The 26182-nt window shown below is 32.9% G+C and overlaps 5 protein-coding genes across 6 annotated transcripts; 3 read left to right on the top strand and 2 right to left on the bottom strand.

Moving 5' to 3' along the window:
* Nucleotides 1–787: 787 nt before the first annotated feature.
* On the top strand, nt 788–2821 carry LOC148304944 (TAR DNA-binding protein 43-like). The gene has a single exon (XM_088267492.1). The coding sequence runs from the start codon at nt 969–971 to the stop codon at nt 2199–2201; it is 1233 nt and encodes a 410-aa protein (XP_088123618.1). The 5' UTR covers nt 788–968; the 3' UTR covers nt 2202–2821.
* Nucleotides 2822–6762: 3941 nt separating this feature from the next.
* LOC148304943 (uncharacterized) lies at nt 6763–11864 on the top strand. Its single transcript, XM_088267522.1, has 4 exons — nt 6763–6863; nt 6952–7455; nt 10008–10231; nt 11235–11864. The coding sequence occupies exons 1-4, from the start codon at nt 6821–6823 to the stop codon at nt 11730–11732; spliced, it is 1269 nt and encodes a 422-aa protein (XP_088123648.1). The 5' UTR covers nt 6763–6820; the 3' UTR covers nt 11733–11864.
* Nucleotides 11865–12780: 916 nt separating this feature from the next.
* LOC148304942 (beclin-1-like protein) lies at nt 12781–15102 on the bottom strand. Its single transcript, XM_088267521.1, has one exon. It carries the CDS (start codon nt 14942–14944, stop codon nt 13673–13675), a length of 1272 nt encoding a protein of 423 aa, XP_088123647.1. The 5' UTR covers nt 14945–15102; the 3' UTR covers nt 12781–13672.
* A 242-nt stretch (nt 15103–15344) lies between these two features.
* LOC148304941 (uncharacterized) lies at nt 15345–17913 on the top strand. Of its 2 annotated transcripts, none has more exons than XM_088267519.1 (3): nt 15345–15698; nt 15780–16851; nt 17347–17913. In XM_088267519.1, exons 1-3 carry the CDS (start codon nt 15552–15554, stop codon nt 17787–17789), a joined length of 1662 nt encoding a protein of 553 aa, XP_088123645.1. In that variant the 5' UTR covers nt 15345–15551; the 3' UTR covers nt 17790–17913. The 2 variants fall into 2 exon arrangements, with proteins under 2 accessions (XP_088123645.1, XP_088123646.1); XM_088267520.1 differs by having other exon boundaries at nt 15639–15698; nt 15820–16851.
* A 1234-nt stretch (nt 17914–19147) lies between these two features.
* Nucleotides 19148–25959, bottom strand: LOC148304940 (U3 small nucleolar RNA-associated protein 6 homolog). The gene is made up of 9 exons (XM_088267518.1): nt 25873–25959; nt 25560–25670; nt 23644–23956; nt 22269–22457; nt 21388–21591; nt 21172–21285; nt 20307–20516; nt 19769–19954; nt 19148–19577 (listed from the first exon to the last, which is right to left on the bottom strand). Exons 2-9 carry the CDS (start codon nt 25649–25651, stop codon nt 19170–19172), a joined length of 1716 nt encoding a protein of 571 aa, XP_088123644.1. The 5' UTR covers nt 25652–25670; nt 25873–25959; the 3' UTR covers nt 19148–19169.
* Between the last annotated feature and the right edge of the window lie 223 nt (nt 25960–26182).

Below are 26182 nucleotides of genomic sequence, written 5' to 3'. Positions count from 1 at the left end.
AATATTTAAACAACTTGGTATCTCGTATTTTTCATTCCCGTTTTTGGTGTTTTTGTTAGTGATTAGTGTGTCTCGTCATTTTCTGGTCGTTTTTTGAACAATCTGACGTTTACGAGTCGACCCCCCCTGTTCTCTACTATATAGAACATAGATTTTTCATGGGACCATAGATATTTTTTTAGAAATAACCATCCCAAGGCCATCCATAGACCGAACTTTTTTTTAGGTACTTTAAGTACTATCCTACCCACTTTCTCATTTTCACACGTCAAAATTGTTCAAGTAAATTGTAAAACGTAGTGTAGCAAATTGGTATTTAGATTTTTTTATCATCTTTTGTACCAGTTTTACTTTTAATACCTGTAGTTTTATCAGATATATTTCATTCTTACTCTTCATAATGATAAATCATATTTTTAAAAATTCAACTCTAAAGAAGAATAAGCGTTTTTCAGTTTGATTAAAATTTATTTTATTAATCTCACTTAAAATGTCGAATCATTCTTAAGTATTGTGAAAAACTTTCGGGAGAGAGCTAAGAAAACAAATTGAAGAAACATAAATTATACATATTTGTATCAACTTTTTTCTGTTCACTTTACTCAAATTAATATTTAGAAAAAATAGGTACTGTAATTTTGTTTTGCGTAAAAATTGATTTATTCACTTGTGGTCTAAAATTCTAATTTTATCTCAGTGATAAATAAATCGCGTACGTTTTTTCACAGCTGCATACAAAACATATGTACATATATGAATATAAGTAAATACCTATCTTCGATTATACAATAATCTGTATTTTGACATTTGGCAATTCAAGTTAAAAACGTCACTTGTCCTGTTATGGTTAATTTTGTACCTGACTTTCCTTTTGCTATTTATTATAAATACTTATTATAATAAGAAATTATGATTTGATATTGTGTCGTGTTTACGTAATGTGAGCTGAAGTTGTACATTTCTTTGAAATGTCAATCAAATACTTACAAGTTTGCGAAGACGAGGACGAGGAGCCCATCGAGTTGCCTACCGAAGAAGACGGATCCATCTTACTCAGCACCGTCTCGGCTCAGTTCTTCGGATGCTGCGGCCTCAAGTATCGTCACCCGTCCTCGCAGACATTCCGCGGGCTGCGCCTGGCAGACGACCGCCTCTATCCGCCGTCCGACGGAGGTTGGGGAAACCATCAGTATATTTGTGTTTTTCCTAAGAAACCCAAAGTCGAAAATACCGCTGCCGAAAGAAAACGCGACAACAAGCTGCGATGCTCCGATTTAATCGTTTTAGGTTTGCCGTGGAAGACCACCGAAGATGCGATAAAGGAATATTTCCAAACGTTCGGCGAGCTTCTATTAGTGCAAATCAAGAGGGACATTAAGACGGGGTCATCTAAAGGTTTCGGGTTTATAAAATTTTACAATTACGAAGCGCAGATCAAAGTGCTGGGACAGAGGCACCTGATCGACGGCAGATGGTGCGACGTGAGGATTCCCAATTCCAAGGAAGGACTGGTTCCCAAGGTTCCCAGCAAAGTGTTCGTAGGTCGCTGCACCGAAAATATCACGGCCGACGACTTGCGAGACTACTTCGGGAAATTCGGGCAAGTCACCGACGTGTTCATACCCAAACCCTTCAGAGCTTTCAGCTTTGTGACTTTTCTCGATCCGGAAGTAGCCCAGAGCTTATGCGGAGAAGATCACATCATCAAGGGCGTCTCCGTGAATATTTCCAACGCTTCCCCCAAGCAGGATCAGAACAAGTACCACCAGATGAGACCCGTCAAGTCTCGCAGCAACGAGGCCATGCCGCGCCATTCTAGGAATTACCAGAACAATTCGTCCGTCTCCGCCAACTACCAGTGGGGGGGGAGGAACATCGAGGTGATCAACATGAGGAACGTGGGAGGGAGCATGAGCAACCAGCCGCCGAGCAACAGCGGCAGCGGCCAGGGCGGCAACGTGAACCTGCCCATCAACATCCCCGTGAACCAGGCCATCGTGGCGGCGGCCCTGAACCAGGCGGGCTGGGGGCTCGTGAACAACCTGACGGTGGAGGGCTACCAGGCGCCCCCTGGGCCGCAGCGGGGGGCGCCCGGCTTCCTCAACTGGGTCCCCCAGAACAACAACGGAGGGGAAGTCCAAGCCAACGCGTGGCCTGTCCAACCCGAGGTTTCTACTAAAAATTATGTTAAGTACGAATAAATAAATTTTATATTTATACTGTTACAGATTGAGTATGTAAATAATGTATATAAAGCTGAAATAGCTTGGAAATCTACAGAATACATAGTGAGTTTGACATATTAAACAGATGTTTGAGATAATGTTTTTAAAATTTATACAAATCTGAATACAGATTAATTATTTATGCTTTGTTTTATTTTAAGAAAATATAACAAATATTTAAACATGTTATTTAATTTGTGTTTTGATTCTGTTTTTTTTTTTTTGGATGTGAAGTGTTTAAAAGTTTTCAAGTTTATATTACACGCATAAGTGAGTTAACTGTTATTGTTGCAAATTTTAAAGAGAATATGAAATATGTGTGAATGCATATTTATTTTTAAAAAATGGTTATTATTTATATACAGTATTACGCTATATTCAATCTCAAGGAAGGTACCTTGCATAAAATTTAATATCAAGTGCAAAATAATCTTATTGTATTTCGATGGTGCTCAATCAGGACTGACTTGAAAATGTTAATATTTCATAATTTGTTTGAACAAATAACTTATAAATGTCCGATTCAATAATTATGTATAATATATATTATATTTATATAACAAATTCAAAATTTATCACGAAATTATAAAATAAAATTTTATTTAAAATATAACCATGCGATTTTTTATTATGTGTATGGTGTTAATATTGTTTTCAGTAACTACTTGATCTCTTCGATAACTCGAAACATCGAGCCATGTTTTATAAAACAAATGTCTAAATGAGTTTTATCCAGAAACCTTTAATTCGTCATTTAAGAATGCCATATTTAATGTCTCGATGTTTTTTAAAAAATCTAGTATTGCCACTAAGCAACACTAGATTTTTGCCCAGGAAGGCGAGGTGCTTCAAAATGATATATAAATATACTTTCTAAGCTTCACTTCACACAATGTCAAAAGCAATTACCTTAATATTGGTAACCCTGGTCAAAAGTAGTTTTACCTATCTTGGCAAAACATCACATATATTGAGAATCATTGATAAACATTGTAGGAGTCTTACCTAACATATTACTTTAGTTGAATATTTTTTGATGACTTATTTTGCAATGCAGATAATGATAGTCCTATATTTATATTTTTAATGTTTGTATATTTACCTCAATTTCTTTAATTTCTATATTTATCTTGATTCATTTTATAAGACATAAAATGTTTCAAAATCATTTTCCTTATATCACATTGTTTTTCTGGTAGGAAAGGATTGATACAGGTACTAAGATTATTTAAAAAAAATATATGTACTCGTAGATTCATGCATACTATTTAAGGTAAACCTGAGAGGCTTGTGTTTGAAAGTAGGAATCAAGTTGTACCAGAGTTTCAGCTTTGACAATAATAACTGAACAAAATAAAGAAAGGATTGTGGCATAGTTTAAGAGTGTATTTATTTATAAATAAAGTGAAAAGCATTGAATTTCTTAATTCTAGATTACAGTATGTTACCTTTTACTCATATTTTTTGTCATCAATTCCTATTTGGATTTTATCAGCGTATTCATCAAGTGATTCGTCTAGTACTTGATATTTGTATATTGAGTCAAGATTCCCATCAAATATCCTTTTTTCTAAAATACCGGGCACCATGGAAATTAGCATACTAACAGCTGCAAGAGAACACTTGTTTATTTCAATACTCGCCATAGGTACTCACTCGATTAATGATAAGGGTGCATTTAAAAAAAAAGTCGTAAAGCCAATGGTGCACAGGGCATCGCATTAAATTGTCACAGTGCTAAGTGAATTAGGTAGTTAATTATAAATTTGTTAAGGCGAGATGATCAGTAATACGCCACAGGCAATATCATATAAATACTAGATTGGCAAAAATTACTTACAATTATTTTGATTTCTAGAAATCTAAGAGCTCAAGCATGGTGGCCAAAGTTGTATACCACTGCACTATAAAAGCAGACTAAACCTTGTTTGACAATGAAATGTGAATATAACAGATTCAATATATATTTAAAGCCACGAGTGAGAAGGTTCATTAAAAAAATATTAGAAATTGATTGCTAATCGATTGATAAGTTTTTTTTTAAAGGAATAACCCGCAAAGCCTTAATTAGAGTCTTGTCTGCAGGTAGGATAGTAAGGATAGGGAAGGTAAATGTGAAAAATACATCACAAACACTGAGACCAATTGAAAATAAATATTTCTTGAATTTATTTTGCAATTGGCGGGAATCAAACCCGCAACGCCAGTTTCGCAGTCGAGCGTCTACCCAACTGCGCCATGGCGCCTGTGTATTGTCGAATTATCTTAATCATTTAACAAGTTGCTTGAATATAAATGTGAATGGATACTTCCTAAAACTATGTTAGCAATCAGAAAATAATAAGCTTTGGTTAAAAAAAAAATCTGGTTATATCATATTGACAACCAAAAAAAGGTTAGCATAATTCCAAAGACAACACAGGTTTTATATGTTTATCATTGATCAATCTAAATACATTTTTAAACACAATTATTCATCTATCGGCTCCGAAAATCACTTGATTAATCCAATAATTGATTTTGTATTCAATATTATATAAATAGGCAGATTACAAAAAGAATGTTTACCTATTTATATCACCTGATAAAGATTTTATTATAAAAATAAACACTTGCATAAGACAAGTTTTTGAGTTTGTGTAAGCACACTAATTTGGAGAACTACAGATGTTCTCATCAACAGGTAAAAATACAAATTGTCAATCTAATTTGTATAATTAAATCTTCATGACATCCTGCAAAGTAAAGTCCAATCGGTAAAAAATCTGATAAAGATTATTTACTTTTGTGATTTTTATCTATTTACAGTCAATTAAAACAATTGCAACAAATGGTTTAATTTTATTAATTATGAGAAAAATACTTACTTGGTCTTTTAACTCCGATTTCTAGAGGTGGAAGTCTTGGTTTATTTAAATTTATGTTTTGCTGATATGATACTCTTAGTATTATCAACATCATAATTAACAAAATAATAATACCAATTACACTCCAATAAGAAAAGAATGCTATTTTCAGTATCATTATTAGTAAGATTATTATTAAATTTTTTTTAAATATATTTTTATATTTTTTATATCTTGCTTACTAAAATTTTGAAAAACATTTTCCTCCTGTCATGCATTTTATTAAAAAAGGAATAGGTTTTATTTAATGGAAAAAAAAATCTTATCCGCTTGTTTTAAACACCTTGTTTTGTCCACCTCCGTAGTGTAATGGTCAGCATGCTCGGCTACCGTTCTGGAGGTCCCGGGTTCGATTTCCAAGGGGGGCAAAATAAATATAAGTGATTTTTTCACTGTCATATTTATTCAATATTACCCTGGACTGGTACCTGAAGCGGAGGGCTGATCACCTTTCCTTCATGTGTAAACGATCAAGATAACACTGCGTTTATATGACGCAGTGCCCTATGCACCATTGGGGTGCGGATAAGGGTTTTATTTATTATTATGTTTTAAACATATTACTTACCTATATTCTTTTTCTCCTGATATTATCTGCACCCAATGGTGCGCAAAGCGCTAAATTATATTGATGCAGTGATATCTTTATTATCAATTACATCTCTCTCTCTCTCTCTGGTCTCAATCCTGCGGATTGGTCTACAGCAACAGATGACATCTCCTGCGCCATTCTAGTCTATTTTCCGAAACCCTCTTCAGCTCCTCATACGTCGAGCAGCCCATGTCCTCGTATAAGTCGCTTAGGTATTCGCGGCGTGGGCGTCCTCTGGCATTTATTCCCTCGATCGTCCCCTCTACTATTATGTGCAGGAAACCCTTTTGTCTTAACATGTGACCGATCCATTTGGTGTGTCTCATGGAGATAGTCGCGAATAGGTACTTAAATCAATTACATGAAGGCAAGGAAATCAGTTCTGCGCTTCAGGTACAAGTCCAGGGTGAAATAAAAATTCAAACAAAGTGTGCGTGTGTGTGTGTAATACCTAAAACTAAAGGCTAAAGATAAAAGTGGATAAAAAAAATACCCTTTTAATTATCATACATACTACTGCATAATGTACAGCATTGGATTGACACAGTAATAACTTGACTTGGCTGGATCACCCAAGATGGGTGAAAGGCCATTAAAAGGAAGAAGGATTAACACAGTGGATGTTTTTTTTGTTTTATCACAAAGGTAGGATGATAATAGTACTGTGCCTCTGGAACAAGTCTAGGGTAACATTTTACTATATGTATATGTATTACATATAATAAAATGGAGGCCACCATTCTTACCATATTGGTAAAAAAAACACATATAGTCAGATATAAAACCAAGGACCTATTATGTAGTATCCTATGAAAAAGGGGAAAATAAGCAAAAAAATTTGTTCATAACATTCTTTACTGATGTTGAAATTCAGCATTGTACAAGACATTAAAATATGTAGATTTTATATAATAATTAGGTACCTATAGAAATATATTACCTACCTATCTGATGAATTTTTTTGAAAAAAGAACTTAAAATATTTGTTTTTCTTCTATGTTTAAAAAGTATTTTATTTATGTCAGTTGTCGCTAGTTTTAAAATTTTAAAAAGAAAACATATTTTACAATAATAAAAGGATATTACGTTTACAATTTATGATTGTTACAACAGTAATGTCTCAAAGTGTCGAAGAACATGGTATTTAAATAATATTCAATTTATTATAAAAACCTGTGATAAATATGCTAATATAGTTAATTATTCTTAAACTTGGTTATTTTTTCAGTGAAATATGCACAAAAGAAATTTATCATAGCAATAGCAATAAGCATATTGAAATGTAAACCACCTAATTTAAGTTCTATTGATTTCTGCAAGATTATTCAATCAAATCTAATTGAATATTCACCTCCTTTAGAAGTCTTAAGTTTACTCGGGGAAAAGGATAATACTTTCTGCGCAAAAGAGCTTTCTCAAATACTTAATACTAATCAGTATTACTCGCAAACAACGAGTTTACAAACATCGCAAATTTTTCGAGACATCAAGGATGCTACATGCGTTACAAGTGAAAATGATGACAGAGTTATGCAAAACTTGGATACAATTCAGGCTGTCAATAATGTGAAAAGAATAATATGCACATTATATGGAAAAAATTCTTTTGACAGAGTTGAATGTGATGATCAGTCGCTAAAAAATGGAATGCGGGAAGATGGAACTCAAGATTCTGGTTATTTTTCCAGTCAATTATCCGGTTCATACTCATCCTTTACCAGAAAAAACTCAGGTATGTAGTTTGTAAATTATAATAAAGAGATTCAAAACTGATTTATCCCCACAAATACCTATTTGTACATTTTTTAATTTGTTGGGTTTCCAGTGAAGATTTGATTTGATTTTATACTTTTTATTAATTGAATAATGATACACTGCACTGGCACCTAAAGGTGGAGACTGACTGGAGCATTTTGTCGTAATGTAACATTGCTCGCGGCGAGCATCAGCGATCATCCGAAATTATGGATGCAGCGCTCGGCTCGCTGTACTGACTATACGAATGCTCGCATCGTAACGTGTTACGTTACGATGAAATGCATAAAAATGCAATAAATGATAGCATGCCAATACTTCCATAGCTATTATTTTTTCCATATGTGTTACTGCATTCATATCTTTATTACAAATTATAAAAAAATATATAAACTCCGGAATGCCAATGTAGTGTGGTAAATAAAAGCCGGATCTCTTCTGTAATGCCCCCGGAACACGTTTTATATTTTTTTATAAGATATGTCGAGTTACTCTAGATCAGACTTCACAGCCAGGGGTTCTAGATCTGACTTTGTCACAACTGATTTATTTTTTTAACAATGGCAACATTAACTTATGGATTAATTACACTGGCCAAAAATGATTTTGTAACTGAAATTTTAATGACTGATTTAGACTAAGTTAATCGTTCTTATTCAAAGTCTATACGGTGACAAGCTTGTATCACGTCAAGTTTTGATGTTACCGTCATATTATTGTTTGTATGAACCCCATACGTTTAAACGGTAATAGTGGTTGGTATCTAGACATGTTTTAGTCTTAAGGTCTAAGGGATTAAAAAAAAGTATTGATAATTACGGAGTTACAGTGAAAATATATTAACTTATTAATATTGAATACGATAGCATTATATGCTTATATATTTATACATAAATAATAAGATAAGCTTCAGTCAATATCAGAATTAAAAATATCCATAAGTAAAAAATCTTATGTGCTACATTTTTTTGCTTTCGTTTTTGAATTCAGATATGCAAAGTGCATATAGATCACATATTTTCATGCCAGTTACAAAATAAAAGTTGTAAATTGTTGGCCAGTGTTATTAAATGGAAATGGAGTTATCCACAATTTACTACTGTGAACCACAAATTGTGAATTTATAATCTCTGTATGTATTTCATTATATTTTTAGTATATATATAATTTTTTATCTTTATCCTTTTTTAGGTAATGTTTTTTTAATAATTCATATAGGATAAAAAATGTTCTAATCTTTCTCGTGTAAAATTGTTTGGACTTTTGTTGGCATACATTGTAGGGGTCGAAATATCAGCTTTCCACATACCATAATCCGTATTTAAGGACTTAAGTCCCCCTAGCAGACAAAAAAAAGTGTATAATATCAAAATAAAACACTTTGTATATATTTTCGACCTATGTTTATATTGGGAAACTATAAATGAACAATACCTATGCTTAAATTAGTCCGCCTCCGTAGTGTAATGGTAAGCATGCTCGGCTACTGTACTGGAGGTCCCGGGTTAGATTCCCAGGGGGGGTCAAATAAATATTAGTGATTTTTTTACTCTAATATTTATTCAATATTACCCTGGACTGGTACCTGAAGCGAAGGGCTGATCACCTTTCCTTCATGTGTTAATGATCAAGATAACACTGGGTTTATATAATGCAGTGCCCTACGCATCAAAGGGTGCAGATAAGGGTTAAAAAATTCTTAAATTGGAAAATTATAAAACAGATTGACGATTTAGTATATTTGGGAAGTATGTTTTCTAGGGATGGAAAGATTTATAAAGATGGTGAAGGAGAGTGAGTGCTAGTGGACTAAAATCAGTTATAGCAATAAAAGCTGAACAGCGTAAAGCTAAACTGGCAGTACACAATGGAGTCATGGTACCAACTCTGATGTATGAAATTGAAGCATGGAGTTGGCAAAAGAAGGATGTTAGTATACTGAATGCAGTAAAAATGTGATCTCTCAGACGAATGTGCGACAAAACGATGTATGATAAATATACGAATGGTGAAATCAGGAAAGAATGCTTGGCTAAGTAAGATGAGCATTATCGATAAAATTTAAAAAAGGTGTGTAGAGATGGTTTGGACATGTGGAATGAATGAGTGAGGAAAGAACTTTAAAACAAATTTATTAGGTGAATGTGGTTGGTAATAGGAGCAGAGGAAGACCGAGGAAAACTCGGCATGATCAAGTAAGTGACTTGGAAGCAGTCAGATCAGGAGTCGTAATAATCTCCGGGTATGTATGTGAATATGCGTGAATGTGGAATAAGGAGGAATGTTTACAAAGACAGAGCGGTGTGGCGTCCTATTCTCTCTGCCTACATCTGCTAGTTTAGTTTTATGTTTTCATATTGAACCAACCCGGCATGCTTACCTAGAATCAACTGCTACACGATGGATGCAGATAAAAGAATAGCTACAGCAGTGTTTATTATTATAGTTATTATTTCTGCTGTTCATTGGTGCCGATAGCCATCGATATTAAAAATAAATAATAGCCTGGTCTAATTATTTTGTTTGCAGGTTTTATTCAACTAAATGTGTCGCTGAAAAAGCTAATTAACTTTTTGATAAATCCTGATGAAAAGGGTCTCAGTAGTACTATAATCAGTTATGTGTCGGAAATATTTGGACGAGCCATAGACATCCTTTATGATAATAATGTATATTTACCCGCATTCGATTATAATGTTGATGTAATTGACAGTTTGATGAACCAAATTCTCAACAGAAAACAAATTAATATGGTTGGTAAAAATGTTGGAATTATTAACTTTATATATAAAATGGAAAATCACAAATTTATTGCATTGAAAATTTATTCACAAATAAAGTGAAACCTTCATTTATGAATTTAATTTGCTCCCTAAGACACATGAAATTATTTTTCACATAAAAATCGGACTCCCAAATATAACCTTATTTTAACAAAGAAAAAAGTATTATTGTTCGGAGGGTGAATCCATGGAAATGTCAGACGTTTAAAGCTCAATTAGTTATGTCTTAAAAACCTATCCGATAAAGTTTATTCCTTTTTTTACTGTATAATCTTGTGGTATAGAGAAATGGGATAGTCGTTAAACCGATTTATATGAATTCAAAAAGGTTTATCACAGAGACATTTTTCTACAAAGGGAATATGATTTTTTTTTTTGTTGTAAAAATAGTACTTTTAGTCTGACGTGATACCATTAATTAATGAAAATCATCCCTTCCTTCACTTGCCTCTGAAGATAGGATTTCACTAGTCAGCTATTCATTATAAAGCTCTTTTGGTGACCTTGCTGGATTCTCGGTCCGTGGAAAATTTCACCCAAAATTCTGTTGGAAAACCGAAACATTTTTTCATTGGGATATTAGTCTGTAACACGGAGTATTCTTCTGGACCTGAAGTTTCACCGTGATGTTTATTTAATAGGATACTTTTCATTTGTGTTTTGTCCTGTGCAGTATATTTTTTATTTCAGTAGCCTAGTAAGAAGTATTTGTTTATTTAACTTTTATCTGGTAAATACTACTATTTATTAAACACAGTGTTTAATAATGATGTTCAGTGTATCAAAACACGTGTCTCAATAGATTTAAATAAATAGTGGTATGTTTATATCTAGTAAAAGTTAAATTACAAAATGGTTGAATATAACCAAAGAAACATCTTCTGCGCCAATGAATTTTTTCTTCATTAATAACAAAGCCTACTGGAAAAAAAAATATTTATTTAACAAATATATGGTGTATCACTTGTTTCAGAAAAACTCTCAGCAGAGAAACATAATAACATTTTTCTTATTAAACCAGTCAACTCTATTCATTCAGCACTCACTTATGCAATTGACAAAGGAACTACACGATACATTGAACCAATTATCTCAAAATGGACCATTTCAAGCTTTAGAAGTTACCGAACCAGAAATAATTGATTCCAAATTTTACATTTTTCATTTATTAGAAGGCCTTTTGCGACAACAAGCTACAAATAAATATGAGGAAAAAATGGTATGTGATTCAGAAGGGATTTTAACGCAAACCAAAAATAACCCTCAACCTACATTCACTTTCATGGAAGTGGACACCAATCTTCCTAGAATAACACAAATTGGAAATAAAGAAAAAAATAAAAGGGACACTGACAAAAAAATATTGAAAGAAAACTACACTCATTTATTAAATAGAGCAGTTTTGGATTGTATTAATTCATACCCATTAATTTCTTTTTGGGCTATGAATTGTCTTAATTTGGAGAAGTGAATATATCATAATATGGATGGTATAACCACATACATATATGAAAAAAACAGAGTATCATCTTACATAATGAAAGTGATAATTACCTACTAATTACTAAAAAATAAGTATGTTTATTAAAACCAGATGAAAAAATAATGGAATTACAACTTACAAGGCAAAATATCAGCTCGCAACATCCAAGGTTGTCAACATTCACAAGGCACAAAAAAATGCAAAAATAAAATGTATATTATATTTTAATCATGATAATATGTTTTAATAAATGATATTCAATAAGGAGTAATCAATTAATAAAATACAATTTTCTGAAGACATTTTTAAGGATAATAAATTATAACATGTACTTTTTTTGAGTCTTCAATTGAATCTACAAAATGTATCACCATGGAAATTTTCAACAAAATTATACATTGCAAGAAAAATTATTGAACTTGATATATAATCTCTTACAATCTAGAACCTTTTTTATTCAATAAAAAATATTTCTCGGAATATGATACAAGATTCCTTAAAACTATAGACTAGCCACAATCAGGAATTTTGATTTGATTTATCAATATACTTTATTATTAAACAAAATAATTATCAAACAATATAATTCCCACCACAATAAGAAATATTAGGTAGATACAAGATAAATACAAATGTCAAATGTTGAGGAGAGGAAAAATTATGTGATTTTTTTTTAAATATATTTTTTTTTGTTTTCATTTCCATATTTTGCTGCCTGTTTTTAGTAAGAAAAATATTCTAAAAAATCACTATTTGCCCTCATACTTGCTGCATTCTAAATGCAGTAGATATGAGACAAATGAATTTTTTTATTTGCTCTAGTTGAAATCTACCAATTAAAAGTCTTATATATAAATATTTCAATTTAATGCTATTTTCAGGTAAGCCCAGGCAGTTTGTGTTTGAAAATAAGAATCAGGTTGTGGGAGAGCGGGGTCTAAACCTAGAGCCTCTGATTTAAGAGTCCGCTATACCAATCACAAGCTGACTAAATCCAAGTCTAACAAAATTGTTATAGGTTAATTAAAAAAAAAAATTTACACAATTTTTTCATGTTCAGAAAGATTTGAGAGCAAATAGTAGTCATTGAAGGAAATATTTTTTTACCATGAAATTTAAAGGTAAAATAATTTAAGCTACCAAACAATATACAATTCACTATCAATAATATGTTGTAATACAAAGTTAAATGAAATCATGATGTTATTTATGCTTTTAACCAATTTAGTGCTGAGATTTTTTTCTTATATATGTATTCTAAAATTGGTGGAGACTTTTTTGTAAAAATGGTTTTCAAATTTAGTGGACATTGTAAGGGCAAAATGAGAGGTTTTTACAAATAATGTATTTCTATTTTTAATAATAATAAACCCTTACCGCACCCCAATGGTGCATAGGGCACTGCTTCATATAAACGCAGTGTTATCTCGATCATTTACACATGAAGGAAAGGTGATCAGCCCTCCGCTTCAGATTCCAGTCCAGGGTAATATTGAATAAATATTACAGTGAAAAAATCACTTATATTTATTTGACCCCCCCTGGGAATCGAACCCGGGACCTCCAGAACGGTAGCCAAGCGTGCTGACCATTACACTACGGAGGTGGACAAAAAAAATTTATATTTTTACTAAACCTAAACATTAGTTAAATAAGTTTATTTGTGAATATTATTGGATCAGAAATATAGAAATGCGCACACTGCAACACGACTTTCCAGCTTAACTGCCAAAATTGGCTGGCGTCATTGTCGATATATCGACGTCCGCACTTTTGGCAAAGTAAACCAGAGTCGATATATCCACTCTCAGTACTCTAACGGTTAATATTGAAGAAATCATGTAATCATTAGATGTGAAGTATATCAATGGGAAAGAGATCTTTCAAGTAGAATACAAAAATAGATCATTTAGCTATAATTGTCTTCTTTATGGTTCTAGTTTATCTTCTGCAAATTGAGATGATACCCACGCCAGCCCCCACTTCAAATTAGTCAACATAAATTTAAGAGCTTTGGTCCACTGTTCTTCGGAATTAAACTGAATCTTTATTGAATATGTATTTCCTGTGTCTTCTATTTTTCCACGGTCTATTTTGTAAGGCATCCGGAAGTCAGCGTCGTCTTTTTTCACCTGCTCGTTGAACTGGAGCAAACAATCCAAGAAGGCAACCATTGCCGCGTCGAACTTAGTATCCCATAAGGATCTAAATCCACCAGACCCGTATAAAGGGAGCTCTTTGTGATCTTCTAAGGATTCGATATACGAGTGATTGCCAAATGGGACTAACCGATACTTTTGAAACTTGAAGTTTAATTTCCTGGCTAAAGAGGAAAGTAACAGAGCGGTCTGACCCCAAGCGGCGTTGATCTCTGACCAATCAACAGGAGCAGTCGGGAGTCTTCCTAATCGGAAATTATTTATTATTCCAAAATGACCGGAATGTGAAATATAAAAGGCGGCTGAAAAGACATTTGTTTTTTTCAGCTTTTCAAGTTGCGATTGTGTGTAGGCTAGTTGGCATTCGTAGTATTTAGATTGGTCTTCGGAATTCATTAAATCTTTTCGATACCTCGTATATTCTCTCCAGTAAATATCCTGTTCCCTGGCTAGCCTTTCCTTTTCACGCTCTTGATGAGCTATATCTTCTTTAGTTTCCTTCTCTTCTTTCTGCAAAGTCTCCAATTCATCTAACAAACGCTGCTCTTCTTGCTTCCAATCATCTAATTCTTTTTCTAGCGAATCCAGATTCAAGTCATCTTTGTCATTCTCTAATTTCTTTAAATAATCGTTGTAATCTTTCCATTCACCTTCAGCTAGCTTTAATTGGTGGTCCATAAGCTGCAGAAGAGAATCCGTACATTCGTCGCACAAGGGGTGGTCAACGTCGGAGTTGTTAGATAATGTGTCAAATAATGTGGCTTTTACAAATAGTTGTCGGCTTAAACACTCGGTTTCTCCGCCGTCTGATATGACCATAAACCCGTTCACGCCATTTGTAGATTCCGATAAGCGAAAGGGTGGTATATAATGGTCAAGGCTAGCGGATTGTAGCTCCAAATCAACATTTGGATTCGAATTTATCGCTAATGTCAATTCCGCTAGGGCATGTTCTCCCAAGTAATTGAGGGAGTCATCCAGTTTCAAAGGTTGTAGGCATCTTTGACAAGAAAAATTTACACTAGATTTAGTCTCCGTCATGTTTATAATAGTTATATTTTATGTCCAAAACTAGTCAAACGCGATATACAAATAAACGCACATAACAAACGTCATTCAAATGTCATTTCACGTTTTCACCAGAGATTTCTTCACTCAGTTGTGTAAACAGTAAACAACGCGGGCGGACGACTACGTATTGGGGCAAGTCCAGGGAAGTCTGTGTCGCATAAATTCCCGTCAGGCACACCTAGTAGGATGTGTAAAAGTTACCGCCACAGTCACATAAATACTCCTGGCACAAGTCAGTTTTCCGAATCATTTTTTTTTTACTGAGATTCGAATGTTGAAAACTTGAATTAGCAATTTGATTCCAATTCGGAAAACTAACGTATGCAAAGGCTAAAAATTAAATCTATGAGTTGTTTAGCTGTCATCTGTCATTAGTAGCCTGTGTTATCAATTGGTGCTCTTGCCCAAGTAATTTAATTCAACAACCAGTTGATTGAAGCGGAAATGAGTTAAAGAACTGTTTAAACGCTTCTAAAGTATTAAATCGTGTCATTTCAGCCGTTGAAAAGTCAGTGCTCTTTTAAGCCTTTAATAAATCTTTACTATTTAAGTAAGAATAATTCAATATTAGTTTTGAATGGAGTGTAACGTAAGATCGAGAAATTTGGATTTAAACAAAATATGTCGCACATGCTTAAACGTCCGCGAGAATATGATGTCCATATTCGACACAGATAGAATCATGCTAATAAAGGAGATGCTAATTTCTTTCACTTTGATCAAGGTAAAAAAATGCTACTTATTATAATATCAGCTGATATCCTTGTATTATTTTCTATTGCATTAATTAAATTGATTTGTGCAGGCAATGAAAGATGATGGTTTACCTTCGTTGATTTGTTCAGACTGCCTTCAGAGCACGTGCATGGCGTTCGATTTCAAGAAACAATGCGAAACTTCTGACGCGGAGCTGAGGAGTTATCTCGGAACGGAACAAAACAATTCGGATACATTTCAAATAAAAGTTGAAGGAAACTGCCAAGATGAGGTTACAACATTACCATTTATATTAGAACCCAAATTAGAATTATTAGATTGCTGCGTTTCTGATAATTCTGACATAAAAATTCACAAAAAACCTTCAAAAAGTAAGAAAAAGAAATGCGATCTCAAAGTGAATGCAGAAAATGACGATAATGCAGATTTAAATGGTTATGTAGACGATGAAACTAGTCAGCCTCTCTTTCCTTGTTCGGAATGTATCCAGTGCTTTACTAAACAAATTGATCTAAAGAGACATGTAAAAACTGAACATTTGAAAGCCACTCTTATCTCTCAGTCGAATTCAAATTCTTGCGATATTTGCAATCAAGCATTTTCTCAAGCGCAAACACTAGCCAGACACATGAAAACACACCAAGAAAATCAGAAAAATAAACTGTGCACATTCTGCGGGAAATGTTTTCTGAGGATAGATGATCTAAAGCGCCACACAAGAATACATACAGGGGAAAGACCCTACACTTGCGACCAGTGTCCCAAAAGCTACAAACAATCGTCAGAACTGAAAGACCACTTAAAGTCACATTCCACGGCTAAGACGTACATCTGCACCGAATGCGGGAAGAGTTTGGCAACTCGAAATGGGCTTTACGTGCATATGAAAGTGCACAGAGGTGAGAAAAACCACGAATGCAAATATTGCGGGAATAGGTACGTAACATCCGGAGAGCTTACTTCTCACATCAATCATATCCATTTTCAAGAGAAACCGTATAGGTGTACGTTTGAGGGATGTCTACGCGCATTCGTCACAAAGCTATCGTTGAAGACACATATGTGCACACACACCGGAGAGAAACCCTACCGATGCTCCATTTGTAATAAAAATCTTTCTACAGCATCATCATTACTCGAACACAAACGGATACACACAGGTAAATTACCTATTTATTTACATAAATTATATACATATTTAGCTCCTGTAGTCTTTCAATTGACTAATTTAACTGTCATACATGACTTTTACAAATGGTACAAAATGGAGAGATATAGATAGTCTGACAGATGCAAAAGGAATGAACAAGGAATGGAGTGATATACATATGTAGACAACGCAATGAAGGTTCCGACGGCGTGCACATTTTTGTACATTTCTTTTACCTTCAACTTCAAATACAAAAAACAAGTAATATCTCATTTCTTGTAATATTTGCTAATAGCAGATATGCAGACATATTTCTTAGCAGATAGGTGTCACAACAATACAAAAATACTATTGATTCTTTTCTGTCATTCTTTTAATGCGACTTATTATCGCTTGCATCAAATTATATTTCTTTATCTCATATACTTCGCCGTAACCAATGTGTTAAAATGAAGGATTACAAACATTAAAAAAATATATGGCAATGCTGTTCCTTTTTTTGCAGGTGAAAAACCCGAGATATGTCCTTTCTGTGAAAAACGAATGGGAAACTCTCGCGCTCTAAAGAAGCACTTGAGAATTCATACTGGCGAACGCCCTTACCAATGCAAGACCTGTTTAGACAGTTTCATATGTGGATCCACGCTCAATACCCATATAAAATCAAAACACATCGAAAAACAACACGAATGTCCCGTATGCCACAAAATGTTCGCCTTGGGCACTAAACTAAGACAACATATGAGGATGCATTCAGAGAGCAAATCTTATACCTGTCGTATATGCGGTTTATGCTTTAATCAGAATACAAAACTCGATGAACATATGAAAACTCACGATGCTGTCAAACCATTTCACAATTCATCTCTACAGATTGAGAATAATGGACATATCCAATTTTTACCAATCACTGCTCAAATGGTGATACATTTACCAAATACAAATTAAATATTTTTACTGTTAATATGTCATTTATATGATTTAGTAGACTGCGAGAAATTTCTTGTGGCATTTAACCAGTATTTGATTAATTTGCTACTTAGGTTTTAATTTAGGCAAATTTTTAAGACATTCCAATATTAGCTTTATGTAAATACATTCTGAGAATTTTCGAAGCCAATTCGTTGAATTACTTCGTAATTTTTAGCTTAGTGGACTGGCATTTTCACTCAAAGGAAGCATAATTATGACATTTTATAGGTATTTTAACTGAGATCTATTATGTATATTTATACTAATGAAAGATGGAAGTCTGAGCATCTCTGGGTTTACGTGTTTAAGTGTTCAATTGATACACTTGTATGACGTTCGCCATACCGCCCATTATTGAACATCCATGTTGCATTAATTTTTAAAGCTGTATATATGCACTATTGCAAGAATTAATTTGTATGGTGGTTGAAATTTTGATAGATGGTGCAATGCTATCAGCCAGTGCCAGGTTATAAGCTCCAAAATGCTCAGACTATCATCTTTAATTCATATAAAAAGAAAAGATGTTTTCTCTCAGTTGAGGGATCTATAATACATATCTTGATATATCATTTATAGGTTGAAAAATCCTTTGTGATATAATAGATAAAAGAAATAGTGAATCATAATCACTTTACGTTCCTATTGCAGCCTTTACTATTGAGGCTTTTGTTTACATTCTTGTTTTATGCATTTGATGAGGAGAAAAAATATTTATGTGCAGTGTTTAATACAATACTAGAATTCAAAAACATAATTTAACAGTCAAATGGAACTTATCAATTCCAAAAACACTTTTTGTTGTGTTCCAAATGTATGTAGAAATAAAATGATATGTATTTTTGGAGTAAAAAAATCCAATTTATGGTTATTTTCAAACGTTTTTACTCTCTGCTCTAAAGTAAGCGAAGACATTATACGATTAAGCTGACAATATGTATTAACTTTGTGCCTATATAAAGTGGAAAGATAGCTAAAAGGCTGATTATGTATTTCCTTTACGTCCTTTATGTTATGTTTAAATATTTATTTGATAATCATAATTTGTAATGAATTATTTGGGATATTTTGCGCAACTTTTGTTGTGCATTTCAATAATATGTATATGTAGAAATTTTTAATAATATTATAACAAAATACTTTTCTATTTTTAAAATATATAAAAACACTTCACTCGCCTATTCCATGTAAGCCGGATCTCGAAAACAAGTTGCTACGGAGTGGTGTGTGTTTGTTTACATTATGCATTTCTTTTAAATAGAATAGGGTACAGTTAAAATATGAAAAATAAACCAAAATACAACTTTTTTGCTGTTTTCTTTTATTTTTAGAATATATCATATTAAAAAACACATCTTATTTTTTACTTAAACTATACAAAACAATAAATTTGTCAACATACTTATTATCGAGAGAAGAGCAAGCTCTCGTGTACAACGGTCCACAGCATTCTGGGTGAGCGTTATCCATCTCAAATTTAATGAATTCTAACCAAACCTCAGGATTTTCCTTCCCAAACTGGTGTGTAGCAATTTCGTGGCATTTTTTCAATTGCTCGTAATTTACAATTTTTTGGGAGTTCTCCAGCTTCATCATCGTCTTATGGAGTTCCATTTCGAATGGAGGTATCTTAACCATATCTAAATATTCTTGTCTGGCCACGCCGATGCCACTGACATCGTAAAATGTTTGAAGAAAAACTGGTTTCAACTTTTTGCTTATATTTGCAGACAACCTTAAACTTTCTTCGTTCAATTTCTTCAACTGAAAGGTAATTTACACATGAAATAAAAACAAATGGAAATGTTAGGGGACAGACGTAGATGATTTCTGCGAAACAAAGGGACTGCATTCCTATTTGAGATTATGCAAGCAACGTGTAAATGTAATATGCTTAAAATTTAGAAAAATATTTGAGTTCGAATTTGAGAAAGGCTCAAAACTATGAGATGTACCTTGTTAAAATCTCTAGTGTTCTCCAGTAGAATAGTCCACAGTATGGTCCCCTTTTCTGCGGGTAAAGCGGCTTCAGCTTGTTTGAAAATGTCGATCAAATCATTAGGATTAGATTTGTTTCTTTTTAATCTTTCTTCCCATATATACTCCGATGTTGGTAGATTCACACTAGCTTCTTTCAACACCTAAAACAGAGGTAAAGATAAATAAATCATGGTGACATCCTCCCAATATTTTATGCATGTAGAAATAGGAAGAAACCTTATGATCGGAAAACTATATCAAGAGAAAAAACAAAAACTACAGGACTTGGAGTCTTGATAATTCTAGAGCAGACTTCTGACTTTTCCGAATCAGGTTATCTGGAAAATTAAGCCATTGAAATGCTTTCTTATCATTCCAAAATTTTCTAAAATGCGTACAGATAACAAGTGGAACTGAGCATATTGATAAAGAAATAAACCCTTTAATGAAACATCAGTTTACACTCGTAAAACAATACAGCAATTATGATAATTTTAGTATATCCTGTGTTACCTTAGAAATTTCTTCTTCGGAAGTTTCATCACTATAGGTCAATATGTCCAACCAGAGCTTATACAGTTCTTCCGTGAGTTGTGCCAACATATGACTCTTCGTTAATGCTCTCTTCAATATTTGTAGCTTGGCAACTGTATCACTGGGCTCTTTAACCGTCAATTTGATGGCATTTTTAACGTAAGCATTGCAGGCATCAGCATGTGGGATCTAAATATACAACAAACAAACAAAAAATGCAAAATCATATAAATAAGCACTTGATAACAATTAATTGGTATCTTCTTTTTAACTAAAACCCGAGACATCTATCTATATATGATTTTTCATATTCCCACTAACATGATCACTACTGCGAAATTTAGGTTTGTCATAGTTAAGAATATAACTATGGACTATAGACAACTATGAATGATGAGCTACATTATTATAAAAAAATAATTGCAATCCGAGTATCGCCTTACCATAAAGTGTGTTAAATGTGATTTGTGCCCTTTGCTGGGAGGTGCCGTAGTCGAAGAGTTAAAATGGTTAGTGATTTTTTTATACGATCTTAGCATCTGTGATATTCACCAAAGATGCCTGCATGATACTAGCATCGTAACAAACAATATTGTATGTATATTCATGATAATGTCACACTGTTTGCGGGCAGTTTTTTCATCAACCCCGACCCTAATTATACTAATCACAAGTAACCGCAAACCCAATTCCCGTGTCTACAATGTTTTTTGGCGTCTCTCGCGCTCTACCAAAAATAACCAAATAGAATGCTTATAAGTGTGTCCCTCTCTCTACTAACAGTAGGTATGTGAAAGACGCTTTTAATTATTTCCCGCAAACAATGTGTTAATAAAGCATGTACCTTTGTAGCGGCTGTTTCATACACATTGAAGAAATTTGCAACGTTTTCAGGACATTTTTTAAGGAAAAATTCTTCTTTCAATGATTTCCAGTCAAATTTTCCAACAGATTTCCCCTGTAAACATTGAATAAGTTAAAAGCTGAAAAATATTAAAATAACAGGCATACTAATGAATGTTTTTTTTTATAAAAATCATTTATTTTATGAAAATATTACCTCGAGTTCACACTGTGCTATGTAGTCCCAGGTTTCTCGTTTGTCACTGTGATTTTTCCACAGTTCAGAAAACAGTTTATCTTGGAGGGTAACAGCAAAGTCAAATTTGTTAGCAATTTTACTCAGTTTCACGACCATCAGCACATCAGGAACATGCTTTAAAGCACTTTTCATAAATATTTTAGCTCTCGCAAGTTGAGTTTCCTGTAAAAAAAAAACATTAACTTATAAAGACTGCAATTGTTATAGACTCATGAACATTATTCTCTCATTGAACCCATTGATGTATAGAATTGCTCCAGATTGAAATAATACAAGACTTTTGATTACGGTCAAGATTTAATGGGCATACTGCATTCTCATTACATACACCATTCTCTGTCTACGAGAAATTATAACGTCCATCACCCTGACAACCTCTGACGGCCAAATTGTTGACAACATCATTGGAAAATCAACCAATATTACTTACCATATCATGTACACTTAAATGCAAATATGAATGAATTGACGAAACTGGCATAGTTTGTCAGAATTGTACATTAAATTGATTGAAAATCGAAAATTATTTATTGATATAATTTTTTGTTTTTTGTCTGCCTCCGCAGTGTAATGGTCAGCACGCTCGGCTACCGTTCTGGAGATCCCGGGTTTGATTCCCAGGGGGGGGTCTAATAAATATAAGTGATTTTTTCACTCTAATATTTATTCAATATTACCCTGGACTGGTACCTGAAATGGAGTACTGATCACATTTCCTTTGTGTGTTAACAATCAAGATAACACTGCAATAATATAATGCAGTGTCCTATGCACCATTGGTGTGCAGACAAGGGTTTGAATTGAATTGCTGAATGATTTAGCGAGGAATTAAAATTTACCATTTTTTCAGTTGGTGCATTTTTTGCCGCTGTTATCTCCATAATAAATGCATCAACGTAAAGTTCCTGACAAGTAGGATGTCGCTGTAAGCCCTTTACGGCGAACCTTCTCGCAGTGTCGATGCTGTTCATTTCTTCATATTCCCAGCGACAAGCTAACTGCCATACTCTGGCTTTATCACTGTGAACCTGAAATAAATCTTCAATTTTAAACTGGGAATTGCAAATAACATAAAACGCCTTTTGAATTTTTATTAAGAATCCCAGTAGTGATCAGGTCTTAAGAACAGTGTCCGTCGATGGTTGCTTCTCGTTGGAAGGTACAAGGTAGAAAGTGATTTAATTAAAGTCCAGGTGTAATTATTTTATTGTAAAACCTTTATACTGTAAATTATTATTGTATCTCCTGTATGAAATGTATATAGTCTAATAATTTAAAAAAAACAAACAAATAATATTAAAAAATAAATAAAAAAATAAATAAAATGATATTAACATGTTGGTATCTCGGTTCAACACAGGCCATGCCTAAAGAGCCGTAATACATATAGTAAATGTATATGTATATAGTGAATGTATCTATGTATCTATGAAATAAATAAATAAATAATAATAATAATAAATTATTATTTTAAAAAATAAACATAAATAACCTTGAAAATTTATGTTAATTTTTACTTACTAAAAGGGAATCAAAGCTATGGTCCCTCTAATGATTTTATTGAAAACTATTGATAATTTAAATACAATTTCACCCAAAATAAAAATAAAAAAAGAGGAAAAATAATCATGTAAAAAATTAAGAATAAAAGTTTCTTTGCTGCTTTTCTAACTTTGTTAACAAAAATACAAATTACTTCAGAGAGATCGCCGGGCATCAGTTAATAAGAAAAATGAGTTGATTGATTCTAAATTCTTTTCCGCCTCCGTGGTGTAATGGTTAGTGTTTAGCTACCGTGCTGGGGGTCTTGGGTTCGATTCCCAGGCGGGGGGTGAAAATAAATGTTAGTGATCTTACACTCCTATATTGATTTAATATAGTCCCTGGACTGGTCCCTGAAGCGCAGGAGTGATCACCTTGCCTTCATGTAAGTAACGATCAAGATAACACTACATCAGAAGGATGCAGTGCCCTATGCACCATTGGGTGCGGAAAGGGTTAGAAGAAATACTTTTATTGACTTTGGTGCTTTCAATTTCAAATTAATAAGCTTTTACCGTATATGTTTTTTTCGAATCATTGAGTTTTTATAGTTTATGTTTAGTTTCCTGTAAATTAGGTGTGGTACATTCTATCAAGCATCCACCAGTGTAGTAGTGAGTGCAGAGTGAGTGCGGACAGGTTAAAAGTAGTTCAATTATTTAAAATACTTACTTGAAGCAATTCCTCAAATATTGATGAGACGCAAGAAACAAAATTTACTTTTTTGCAAAATAAAATGTAGTTCAACCACAACTCCAGATCGCTAGGAAAACGATGAACTAATTCCTTGTACAGTTTCCTCACTCTCTTGGAAATAGCATACTCAATCTCAGCCTTTTTTTCATTCATGGATCTAGCTTTTCGACGTATTTTTATATTCTGAAGAAGAATGCACTCATAAGCTATGTAGCTAAGAAAGTCTTCTTTGCATTTTGTTTGTCTGTGAATCTTATATTCAAAATCGGTCCGCTTTTTAGTGATTTCTCTAAAAACATAATCAATTTTGAAGACATAAATAAAAAATCAAGATCGTAATGAAATGTTTAGGAGGAAGAGGCAGTGAATAACATTAAATTTATATGGAAATAATACGGTTAGAATCTTGCATACATCCAAATAAAAGGATCTCCAAATAAAAGGATCTCTAAAATCTAAATGGCTATTGTGAATTCAATTGTACTGTGTCATGAGATTGATCATGTATCTAGGAGTTCCAAAACTTTGAGTAGTGTGGTTTTCAATCATGGGTAGAATGATGAATGTTGCATATCGCTCACTCCTTTCAACAACATCATATATCAAAAATTGACAATTTTCAGTTTTGCATGTTTTCGGAATGTCCAGAAAATGTACTTTATCCCAGCAAAAGCAGAATATTTTTAACTTAATATTTACCCGCTACAGGGCAGAAGGTGTTGTTTTTGCATTTTGAATAAAAGGTATTATTTAATTATTTTTTTAACATATAAAATATTTTTCAAATGGAGAAAAAATATTCAGGTTTTACCTAAAAAGATCTGTTGCACAGCAAAAAGTTCAATAAGTGGCTTGATATTTATTTTTAATACAATGTATTATATTTTTAAACTTTAAAAACGATCTCCTGAAATTTTTTTTTTATGACGTTGTTGAAAGGAGTGAGCGATATGTGCGATCACTTTACCGGCCTATTACAGGCCATAAGCCCTATAATTACCCATATTCTTCTTCATCTATGTTGAGATGTCAAAAAACGTTTAAATTATATGTATAAAACCATCCAATGGCCACAATACCTAGACAAAAGACATCTAAAGGTGAGGACTGACCAGAGCATTTCGTCGTAACGTAACATTCGCAGCGAGCGTCCGAATATCAGATGGAGTACTCGGAATGAGCTTGGTTTGCTGTACTGACTATACGAATGCTCGCATCCTAACGTGTTACGTAGGTATTTTTTTACGAAAATGGCGCTATATAAGTTATCCAATTTTATTATTATTATTATTACGACGAAATGACTCCTGTCAGTCCCCACCGTAATAGAAACACTACTTATTCAAACTTTTGTAATGCTCATTGAAAATATATAAAATTTTGAGATATTTGGTTACAGTAACATTTGAAATATGAATATTTTTTATTGACATTTGTTTTTATATTACATCAATAAAACTTCAATGAAAATTTTTTCAATTCATTCAACATTAAATTTAAGGATAAATGTAGAACTGTTAAAATATTTCCGTGAGGAAATTTATGAAGCCACAAATTCACCATTGCCAGCTCCTACTCGTGTCACTCATAGAAACAACTTTGTTTTTATGCTGAATTTCTTGGCTATGCCAAAATTTACTAAATTATAAAAATATTTTGACAGATCCCATTTGTGCTCATCGTAGATTTAAACATTTCTAATCTACAAGAACCAGTCAATAACATAATTGAATTGAGTATCATTTTTTGTGTGTTTTTAAAACATTCACAATATAGTTTTAATGGGTTTGATGTATTTCACATTACATGATGTACATCTATCTACTCACACGTATTGATTAAACCCCTTCCAAAGCTAAATTAAAAATAAACTTTTACTTAAATATTCATACTTTATTTCTTCAGGTGTGTACAAATCGATTCTTTTCATCTGTTCCAACTCCGAGAGCATATCCTCAACACGTTGGTTCACAAATTCAGCCATCGTTAGTTTATTTTATTACCTACAAATCGATAACAATTCAATCAAAATAAAATAACACAGTAAAATTATTTTATAACACTTGAGTTCAAGATATGACATGAACAATTTCCAAAATATTAGTAAAAAGAACAGTTAATTATATCGAATATGAGATCAGCCGCTGAACTTATTCAGTCTTGACTGTGATTCACGAGAATATACCACAGACTAACTGAATATACCTTGGACTGAATTGCAGAGCTTATTATAAATGAAAACTTAATAAATACTAATCAAAAATGCTCCCGAGACTGTAGAGAGAAGTTGACAAAGACTAATTACACAGACTAACTATTTACTAATTATATAGCAATTGATTTTGACAGATTTACACAATGATTTACACGTGTTTTTTAATCTATATTGTCTATGGTTATATTTCTTTTGTACTAAGGTAAGTACTTTTCCATTTTTTTCTGTATCAATAATAATCTTTCGATATTTTTCAAATTCATTTCTATATTATATTTATTATAACCTTTTTTAAATATT

The sequence above is a fragment of the Brachycentrus maculatus genome, unplaced genomic scaffold, assembly GCF_059751285.1.
Source record: "Brachycentrus maculatus isolate JH-2025_06_01 unplaced genomic scaffold, ASM5975128v1 h1tg000297l, whole genome shotgun sequence".
NCBI lineage: Eukaryota > Metazoa > Arthropoda > Insecta > Trichoptera > Brachycentridae > Brachycentrus > Brachycentrus maculatus.
This window is presented reverse-complemented; position numbering and strand designations above follow the sequence as displayed.